At 43.5% G+C, this 10,614-nt stretch overlaps 1 protein-coding gene across 1 annotated transcript in view; it reads left to right on the forward strand.

The window, feature by feature from the left end:
* The window catches only part of LOC143221410 (dynein axonemal heavy chain 7), a 26,855-nt gene extending 16,385 nt beyond the window's left edge, over positions 1-10,470 (forward strand). The window contains exons 26-49 of the mRNA XM_076446868.1: positions 58-205; positions 271-480; positions 581-765; positions 1,133-1,442; positions 1,499-1,744; positions 2,169-2,398; positions 2,509-2,728; positions 2,813-3,001; positions 3,085-3,459; positions 3,551-3,723; positions 3,818-4,063; positions 4,183-4,470; positions 4,565-4,756; positions 4,843-5,069; positions 5,304-5,674; positions 5,742-5,922; positions 5,981-6,169; positions 6,246-6,843; positions 6,980-7,190; positions 7,285-7,293; positions 7,484-7,504; positions 8,006-8,240; positions 8,356-8,507; positions 9,060-10,470. Coding sequence (XP_076302983.1) covers positions 58-205; positions 271-480; positions 581-765; positions 1,133-1,442; positions 1,499-1,744; positions 2,169-2,398; positions 2,509-2,728; positions 2,813-3,001; positions 3,085-3,459; positions 3,551-3,723; positions 3,818-4,063; positions 4,183-4,470; positions 4,565-4,756; positions 4,843-5,069; positions 5,304-5,674; positions 5,742-5,922; positions 5,981-6,169; positions 6,246-6,843; positions 6,980-7,190; positions 7,285-7,293; positions 7,484-7,504; positions 8,006-8,240; positions 8,356-8,507; positions 9,060-9,557 — 5,704 coding nt within the window. The 3' untranslated portion in view covers positions 9,558-10,470. The remainder of the gene's footprint in view (positions 1-57; positions 206-270; positions 481-580; positions 766-1,132; positions 1,443-1,498; positions 1,745-2,168; positions 2,399-2,508; positions 2,729-2,812; positions 3,002-3,084; positions 3,460-3,550; positions 3,724-3,817; positions 4,064-4,182; positions 4,471-4,564; positions 4,757-4,842; positions 5,070-5,303; positions 5,675-5,741; positions 5,923-5,980; positions 6,170-6,245; positions 6,844-6,979; positions 7,191-7,284; positions 7,294-7,483; positions 7,505-8,005; positions 8,241-8,355; positions 8,508-9,059) is intronic.
* Positions 10,471-10,614: the final 144 nt, after the last annotated feature.

Consider the following 10,614-nt stretch of genomic DNA (forward strand, 5'->3'; position numbering starts at 1 on the left):
CAATATTCTTCCCAGGTCAGTTGACAATTTTTTCTCAATTTTCCTGGCGTATCGTAGAGGTTTCAGTAAAGAATTCGATCCGTGCATCGACGAGATTGTCGTAGCGACTTTGGACGTGTACAAGCAAAGCGTTGGCAACCTGCTGCCAACGCCCACGAAGTGTCACTACGTCTTCAATCTTCGAGATTTCTCCAGAGTCATACAGGTCTGAGTTGAGTCTCTGGTTTGGTTTCGGTGTCCTAGCGACTTGAACGACCCTTTTGTCCATAGGGTGTATTGCTGTCCGTTCCAGAGACAATGGCGACTATAACAAGCATGAGAAGACTCTGGGTCCACGAAGTGCTCCGAGTGTTTGGAGATCGATTGATCGATAACGATGATTTATCTTGGCTGGTGGATCAAGTACGCGTTACCTTGAAGAGTCGCATGGACGTGGTTATAGAGGATTTGTTCAAGGACCTGCTTCCCGCGAACAAAGCGGTAAGCGAACGAGAAGCGTCGCGATAAGCTAATTTCTAGGGATGGGCGGGTACCCTAGTCTCAGATCTTTAGTCGCTAATATTGTTTTGGTACTCCGCAGAATGGCCAACTGATCACCGAGATGGAACTTCGTAATTTGGTGTACTGCGACTTTGCGGACACAAAAATGGACACTCGTCTCTACCAGGAGGTGCCTGATCTCGAGCACTTGCGAGAAACGGTGGAAACTTATTTGGCCGAGTACAACTCGATGAGTAGGAAGCCGATGAATTTGGTCTTGTTTCGGTTGGTACGATTAAAGAGATTAACCCTTTGCACTCGGGATTATTTTCAATTTTGTGGCCAACAAATCCCTAATATTTGAAGTGTTTTGTTTAAAATTTACTTCGAAGGACAGTTCCTCGACTGCTACTTATTTTAAACAATTTTGTTTACTAATTATATTGAATATAGCTCTCTCAAACTTCGTCGTAATTTATATTTGTGGAACTTGTATTTGTTTCAACTAAAACATAAGACGATTAGGTAATTATTTATATTTTCCTTTCTCTGATGTCGAGTCACACTCGACAAAGGAGTGCAAAGGGTTAAACACCGACAAACAGCGATCTCGAGGAATGATTTCGCGAATCATTTTTATGGCTCACGTTAGATTCGCGATCGAGCACTTGTCTCGCATCTCTCGCATCATCAAACAACCGCGAAGTCACGCTCTTCTGGTCGGAGTCGGAGGTTCGGGAAGACAGTCGTTGACCAGATTGGCGTCTCATATAAGCGACTACGACGTCTTCCAAGTCGAAGTCACTCAACAGTACGGACCTCACGCGTGGCACGAAGACATCAAGATTATTCTGAAGCGCGTCACTGGTACCGAACTGCACTCGACCTTCATCTTTTCCGATACTCAGATCAAGGAGGAGAGTTTTCTGGAGGACATCAGCAATATGCTCAACTCTGGAGAGGTAACGTAAAGATGCGGTACAATGCGATCTCTTATTCTCCTTTTGATTCGTTCTAGATACCAAACATATTCATGGCCGACGAACTGGCAGAGATATCCGAGCAGATGAAGCAGATAGACAGACAACGCGACCGATCCGTGCAGACGGACGGGAGCGCGGTGGCTTTGTTCAATCTTTTCGTTCAGATAGTTCGCGATCAGCTGCACATCGTGGTCGTAATGTCGCCGATCGGTACCAATTTCCGAAATCGAATCAGAAAATTTCCAGCGTTGGTCAATTGCTGCACCATCGACTGGCTCCAGGTAGAAACACGATAAATTGTACGTGTACAGGCTGTTTCAAAATTATATGTCCTGACCACTATAACGTGATTCGTAGTACATGAGAAAATATAGAGCAAATTATTTTCATTTGTCTCCTTTCCGAGAAATTGCAGTTTGAAAATTCTGACGCGTCTGTTCATGCCCGACTCATTCTACTTCTTGAGAACGCTAGGCTCGCGGACTTGACGGATTGTTAATCAATTTTCTCGAAAACAACTCGTCAAATGAACAAAATTTATTGTACTTTTTCGACTTATTTTCGCGTGTAGAATCAGCCCCTCCACATTTATACGATTTTAAGGCACCCTGTACTTCGATAAAGACGCTTCAACGCCAGTGTTTGCTCTCGCTGAGTAACTAGTTTAGAATAGAACAGAAACTATTTGACTTTACATGTTTGTAGCCGTGGCCGGAAGACGCTTTGTTGGCGGTCGCGACCAGGTTCTTGTCGATGATCGACTTGACGGACCACGAACGAATGGCTGGAATCGACATGTGCCAATTCTTTCACGTGTCCACGGAGAGCCTGAGCACCGAGTTTTTCCTTCGACTGAACAGACGCGTTTACGTTACTCCGACATCCTACCTCGAAATGATAAACACTTTCAAAGATTTACTAGGGAAGAAACGCGAGTAAGTAATTGACCGGATAATACATATTAGTCGATCTTATACCTGTTAAACCACTACTTGGTCCGCTTTCATGCTCGAAATCGAATCGACAACGTTTCGACGACAAACAGGGAGATCACCACGGCAAAGACTCGATACGAGGCTGGTTTGAGTCAGTTGGACGAGACGCAAGTTCAAGTAGTGATGATGCAGGAGACTCTGAGGTCGTTGCAGCCGCAATTGATCACCGCAACGCAAGAAGTTGAGAAAATGCTGCTCGACGTGGACAAGGAAAGACAAGAGGTGGCAGAATTCGAAAGGATCGTGAAAATCGACGAGTCCGCAGCCCAGGTTCAACGAAACGATTGAAATTTCTTCCTAATAATTCCTCCAGAATTCCTTGCGATTCTAAGATCCTCTTTTGAAAACTTGTAGGTTTACGCGAGCGAAGCGGCTGCGATTAAAGCCGAGTGCGACGCCGATTTGGCCGAGGCAATGCCGATCTTGAAACGCGCTCAAGCAGCTTTGGACACGTTGACCACCGCCGACATAGCTATAGTTAGGGCCATGAAACAACCACCGTACGGAGTCAAACTGGTCATCGAGACTATTTGCGTTCTGAAGGTTGTCGTTTCGCCGTTTTACGAATTTCTACTATTATTAGAATTATTGGACGATATCTTGTGACCGAACGTTCTTATCTGCAGCAAGTAAAACCTCAAAGAGTTCAACAACCCGACGGTTCGCAGGCCGACGACTATTGGAAGGCGGCACTGCGAATGCTGAGCGACGCAAAGTTTCTCGATTCGTTGCTGAATTTCGACAAGGACAACATACCGGACAGCGTGATCGACAAAATTCGTAAACAATACTTGACTAATCCGGACTTTGATCCCGAAAAGGTGAAAAAGGTGTCGACGGCGTGCGAGGGTCTCTGCCGATGGGTGTACGCGATGTCGGAGTACGATAAAGTATCGAAAGTTGTCGCCCCGAAGCGGAAGGCTCTCGCGGAAGCTCAACTGGTTTACGACACTGCCATGGGCACTCTGCAGGAAAAGCGAGAACAATTGCACCAAGTGCAGGTTCGATTCGGGAAGAAATACTCTGAAATAAGTCAATCTTTCCGATCTATCCTGATCTGCTTATCGATATTTGGTTTTTCTTCTTGAGTAGGAAAGATTAAGGGGACTGGAAGAACTTTTGGCACAGCGAAGGGCGGCTTTTCAAGCCATGTCCGATAAAGTAACCGATTGCGAGACCAAATTGAAACGCGCCGAGGATTTAATCGGAGGATTGGGTGGAGAATACACGCGTTGGTCGGAAACTGCGCGCAGTTTAGGCGAGAGGTACATCGATTCGTGATCTCCTGAGTCGGATATTCTGACATTCACGATGTGCATACACGTCAGAGTATAACCGAATGTTTCTCGTACTCGATAGATACCACCGATTGACGGGCGACGTTGTGATCGCGTCGGGCGTCGTAGCATACATGGGACCATTCACGATGACGTTCCGCATCCGACAGATCGCTGCATGGATCAAACGTTGCACCGACTTGCAAGTGATTTGCACTCAAGAGTTCCAATTACGAGACATTCTCGGAGATCCGGTTCTAATAAGATCTTGGAACATTTTCGGTTTACCGAGCGACGCGTATTCCATCGATAACGGTATTATCGTCGGGTAAGTTTTCCCAAATGAATTTCGTTTCAGGTTTCTTTTTTCGGTCGGCGACGAAAGTCAATTGCGTAATTGATTAAGAGAGAGAGAGTTGCGTTTATTTATCTGCGTCGAATATTTAGAAACGCGAGAAGATGGCCATTGATCGTAGACCCCCAGGGACAAGCCAACAGGTGGATCAAAAATATGGAAAGACAAAATAATTTGAACATCATCCGTCTGAGTCAATCCGATTACGGCCGAGTGTTGGAGAACGCGTTGCAGTTTGGTCAACCGGTGCTGTTAGAACACGTCGGCGAAGAATTAGACGCCGCTCTCGAACCGATTCTACTCAAAGAGACGTTCAAACAGGGCGGAGCGATTTGTATAAAGTTCGGCGACTCGATCATCGAGTACAACTCCGATTTCAAGTACGTAGTTCTACGTAGGACAAACGATCCACTCCCTTGCGTACCGTAAAATCCGCGAAAGAGGAAAATCATGTTCAGGTTGTCTCGTTTGCAGATTGTACATCACCTCTAGATTACGAAATCCACACTACTTACCGGAGATAGCGGTTAAAGTGACGCTATTGAACTTTATGATAACGACGACTGGACTGGAGGATCAATTGTTAGGTATCGTGGTGGCGAAAGAACGACCGGATTTGGAATCGGAGAAAAATGCCTTGATCGTACAGGGAGCTACGAATAAAAGGTTGTGGTTGTTCGTTGCTCTTAAAACAGTCGGTACCGTTGAGATTTTTCCATTGATCGTGCGTATCGCTTTTCAACGTTCCTCAGGCTTCTGAAAGAAACGGAGGATAAAATCTTGGAAATACTATCGATAGCCGAAGGGAATGTATTGGAGGACGAAGAGGCCATCGAAGTATTAACGTCGTCCAAGAATTTGAGCGACGACATACAAGTTAAGCAGGCAGCCGCTGAACAAACGGAGATATCGATCGATGCTGCTAGATTGCAATACACGGCTATCGCGGTACACTCGACTGTACTTTTCTTTACCACCGGTATCGTATTCTATCGTAGCGTATCGTACTGTAGCGCATATATTATAGATTATGGAGTATATGTATTAGGTTGGAGGGAAAGTTTTGCCGTATTTCAAATAAGCAAATCAAAAACACATGTTGCCAGTTACAAATAATGGACATTATATAAGATTTTCTTTAAAATACGACAGAACTCTCCCTCCAACTTAATAGATTATACATAGATAAATGCTCGTTCCGATTATCGCGAAGGTATGCTGGCGAACGTGGACCCAATGTATCAATACTCACTGCCGTGGTTCGTGAATTTGTACGAGATGGCTATCGATAACACGGAGCCAGCGGAAACCGTTGAACAGCGGCTTACCGATCTGATCAAGTACTTCACCTTCTCCCTTTACACGAACGTCTGCCGATCTCTGTTCGAAAAGGACAAGTTACTGTTCTCGTTGCTACTGACGATCAATTTGATCGAGCAACGCGGGAAACTGTCCGCGCCGCAGTGGATGTTTCTTTTGACCGGCGGGATCAGTATCGACAATCCACACGCGAACCCGACAACTTGGCTGCCGACCAAACAATGGAACCAACTGTGCAATCTCGACGAAGTAGACGGATTTACGGTACGAACCTCGAAGAAACTCGCTGTCTAATTCTTTATTTTTCATTGTTCTGGTATCGTTTGGACAGGGGATTCGGAGGAACTTCACTGACAACGCCGAACAATGGAAAAACTTATTCGATTCGAAGGAACCGCAAAACAGCCCGATCCCTTCGCCGTACGCCAACTTGAATTCATTCGAGAGGCTGTTGGTGCTGAGATGTATTCGTCCAGACAAGATCGTTCCAGCAATACAAATTTTCGTTGAAGGTATCCTCGATAGTATTGTATATACGTCTGCGAAAAATGATCGAATCGAATGTTTCAGCGGAACTAGGTGCGCAATTTGTCGAGCCACCGCCGTTCGATCTTGCTTCGTCTTACGCCGATTCGAATAGCTGTACCCCGCTGGTTTTCGTGTTGACGCCTGGAACGGATCCTGCACAATTATTGCTCGCGTTCGCGGATGATCAGGGATACTCTGCGACTCGACTCTTTTACCTTTCTCTTGGACAAGGCGAGTACAGATTCGTAGATTCGGAACGACAGGCTCGCGATTAGAACGACGCGTTCGGTTGTGTTCTGCTCGACAGGTCAAGGCCCGGTTGCCGAAGAGACGATTCAGAAAGCCGTGATGGTCGGTAATTGGGTCGTCCTTCAAAATTGTCATCTGGCGATCAGCTGGATGTCTACCTTGGAGAAAATTTGCGAGGGTTTGATGCCCGACACGATCCATTCCGAATTTCGACTGTGGCTGACGAGCTATCCTTCCGAGCACTTCCCTTCCTCCGTTTTGGAAAACAGCGTCAAGATGACGAACGAGCCACCGAAAGGGCTCCGAGCCAACATCCTCAGATCTTATACGAACGATCCGCTCAGCGATCCCGACTTCTTCGAATCTTGCTCTCAGCCAGAATACTTTAAAAAGCTTCTCTATTCGTTATGCTTCTTCCACGCGATCGTGCAAGAAAGACGGAAATTTGGCCCCATCGGTTGGAACATCATGTACGAATTCAACGAGACCGACCTACGGATCAGCGTATTACAGTTGCATGTGTTCCTCAACCAATTCGAAGACGTGCGATTCGACGCGATCAAATATTTAACCGGCGAATGCAATTATGGCGGCAGAGTAACCGACGAGTGGGATCGCAGAACTCTTAACACAATCCTATCCAAATTTTATTGCCAGTGAGCTCTTTCTCTAGCTCTGGGTGTTAGGTAGGGGTGGGCGGGTACACGGAAATTCGGGTTCGGGTACCCAGCCACCCCTGCAGTGGGTACGTGTGTTCTGTATTTTTCGGTAATCGGATTAATGGCGTTTTAGAGAACTACTTGTCGAGAAAATGTACTACTTCGACGACAGCTCGAGAATATATTACTGTCCAACCGTTCGAGAACACGAAGCATTCCTCGAATATACAAGAAGTTTGCCTCTGATCGTTGCACCGAGTGTCTTCGGTATGAACGAAAATGCTGACATTATCAAGGACCAGCAAGAAACGGGTACTCTGTTCTCTTCGCTGCTACTTACTCAGGTATTTTGCTAAAAGTTTCTTTGGAATTTTCTTTCTCGCTGTATTTACTCGTCGTATTCGTCATGTTTTTTACTTGATTGTTACGGCATCTCAGGATCGCGTGGTATGTATACCTTCTGTATTTCAAGTTCAAACTGATTATTCTGTACGAAAGATAGTAGTAAGCACGAATTAATCGACGAATCCATTTTTCGTCGCGTTTTTAAAACGATCAATAATTCATTTGTGCTTCTACTGTCGAACGTTTAACTTTTCAAAGTGTTATGTTGCACCTACGCCGGACATGTATATAGGATCTTTGGGAATCTCAAAAGGTTAGACGCACCTGCATACTTATGTACCTATATCTATTATGAATATTTGTACGTGTACTTCGCATAGTACATATTATACATTATGAAACGCAAAGTCGACTTCTCATTTCTTAATAATGAAAAGATGGGGCTTTTCAGTAGTCAAAAGCGCTAGGCCGCAGTCGCCCCGAAATTTACTTAATTTATTAAATTTACATAAATTTTACGTTTACGAGGCGTAATTTGCATTACTCGGAAGCATAAAGCTGCGCCTGTATCTATTTCCATAAAGTTCCAACAGCTACATGCTGCCAAATAATGTAAATTACCCCTCGTAAACGTAAAAATAGGACTTTTCAGGGTGACTGCGGCCTAGATTGATTTTTATTTAGCGCTTTTGACTACTGAAAAACCCCATCTTTGCATTATCGAGAAATGAGAAGGCGCATTCCGCACCCTTGCAATGCTGGAAACGAGTCTACCCCCTTAACGACTACAAGGAAATCGCATTTGCTGTAACAGGAAACAGTGAAATCGGGTACCGGGCAAACTGCAAACGACGAGATAGTACGTAGCATCGCGAGCGATATTCTGGACAGGCTACCTGCCGCTTTCAGTCTCGCGCTGACGCTAGAAAAATATCCAACTTCTTACAAGCAGAGCATGAACACAGTTCTGGTCCAAGAGATGGGCAGATTCAACAAGCTTCTTCGCTGCGTGAAAACTAGTTTGGAGAATATTCAAAGGGCCGTCAAAGGTTACGATCGATCATCTTCATTTTCGTATATACATTCAACGAATACAATAATTACGACACCGGATACCGATACTCTACTGATAATAGGCATTTAACAATCCTTTTCTCTCCTCAGGCTTTATCACGATGTCTCTCGAACTCGAAGATATTTACGACGCGATACTAACCAGCAAGATACCTGCACTATGGAAACAATACTCTTATCCGTCGCTGAAACCGCTTGGCAGTTATGTGCAGGATTTATTACGGCGCTTAGAGTTTCTACATGTAAGAAAATGTGAAAAGGAAAACGGACAAATTCCTTTCATTTTATGATTAATATTGATAGAGTTCGTTCCAATATCATGTACGGTAAATCCTTGATCTAAGAGAACGGAAACCGTAAGATCTACGGAAAACGAATTTCCCCTTCACTGAGGGGCCGAGAAGCTCGAGCTGCCTAGGTCGCCGAGCCACCATGTACTAATCCAATTACAAAACTTCTTTATTTTTTTATGTGACTGTCATCAACTTATTTGTGGCGTTTTTCTGTTTTAAATGACACTAAACACGATATAATTTGAACTGTATTTTTAATCGACGGTATGTAGTGCGCCTTCCGTCGCGCAGTCCGTGTTTACAGACGCTGTCCTTTTCCATGTTCGGCGCGATCGGCAAGGTTACAAAGAAATAGTAGCACCAGACAATCTAAAATATAATGTGGACTAGAGACTAGAAGGTTCTCTTAGATCAAGGATTAACTGGATCTACTTACTTTCTACTTCTACAGTATACACACTACATATGTATATACATGTATAATATGAAATCGACCCACAGAAGTGGTACGAGGACGGACCACCGAAGACTTACTGGATCTCCGGATTCTATTTCACCCAAGCATTTCTCACCGGGAGTCGACAAAATTTCGCGAGAAAATACCAAATACCCATCGACCTTTTGTATTTTGATTTCGTTGTATTGAAAACGACCCGCCCCGACGAGATCCAGTCTCCTCCGGAAGACGGTGTCTACGTGTACGGATTGTTTTTAGACGGTGCGCGATTCAATATGGAAGAGATGGTTCTGGATGAAAGTTTACCAAAAGTTCTCTACGAAAATGTTCCCCTCCTATGGTTGATTCCTATGAAGAAGGATGACATTAAACAAGCGAGCACCTATCTTTGTCCAGTGTACAAAACTAGCGAACGACGCGGAATTTTGTCAACTACAGGACATTCGACCAATTTCGTGATCGCTATGACCTTACCTACCGTAAAACCATCGGAACACTGGGTCATGAGAGGTGTTGCGATGCTTTGCCAACTCTCCGAATGAAAACGTACAAACTTATCAACGCATACAATTTAATATTAGTTTCTATTTTACAATTAGATTTTTCAATTTTCTATATCGGAGAAAAAAGTATACATACGAAACTAACTATATGAGATTGTATGCAATTTAAAGTAAAACAAAATAATATTTCGATTAGAATCGATCGAATGAGAAAATTATTCATCAATCACCGATTTTGAATATCGATCGTCGATCGGCGTTCGCTGATTAAAAATGTCAATTGAATTGAAACGGCATATGTCAAAATGATTTTCATCGTGATTTTATCATCTTGATCGATATTGAAATTGCAATAAAAAAAATAGCTACGCACCCAGTCGCCTGACCTATGTATATATTCGTTTAATTCACGATAAAAAAAGTAATATCGATCGTTTACCTCATATAAAAACTGCCTACTACATATATGTAGATCCATTTTTTATGAAAATTGAATTTTCAGCCTTGTTAGGTACTTCAATTTCTACGATTTCAGGGTAATTTTTTTTGTTAACTGCTTTAATTAGTGTCTAAATATACACATAATTTGAAAAAATCTTCGTGCAAAACAAAATATATTAGTTTCGCTTTAAATCATTTTTTTCGCGTCCTGTAAAATTTACTTTTTTGAACTTACAATTAGGCAATTTTCATATGAGGCCAACGATATGTGTAATTATTAATTAATTACCAATTAATAACTGCCCAGTAAGCAATCTGCCGGCAGACATCTAGTTGAACGATTTTAATGATTCGCTCGCTAGATGGCAGTACGATTTCGGAAACTTCAAAAAAACGATTCGCTGTACAATTTACACCTTACAAACAAATAAATTATGAGCATATGCTCGGTTCTTGTTGGTTCTCGTTGAAGAACAATAGAGAATCGACTTGAATCGTTCGTGGAAAGATATATGTAATCTATATTATCTACCTGTACCAGAGAGGGTATCCTCTCTGTCTGTACACAGCATATACGTATGTGCACACAGACTTTACATACTTACTTACTTCAGTATCATCAGTGACGACACGACACGATTCCGGCAGCAATAGC

Source organism: Lasioglossum baleicum, chromosome 2 (assembly GCF_051020765.1).
Source record: "Lasioglossum baleicum chromosome 2, iyLasBale1, whole genome shotgun sequence".
Classification (NCBI taxonomy): Eukaryota; Metazoa; Arthropoda; class Insecta; order Hymenoptera; family Halictidae; genus Lasioglossum; species Lasioglossum baleicum.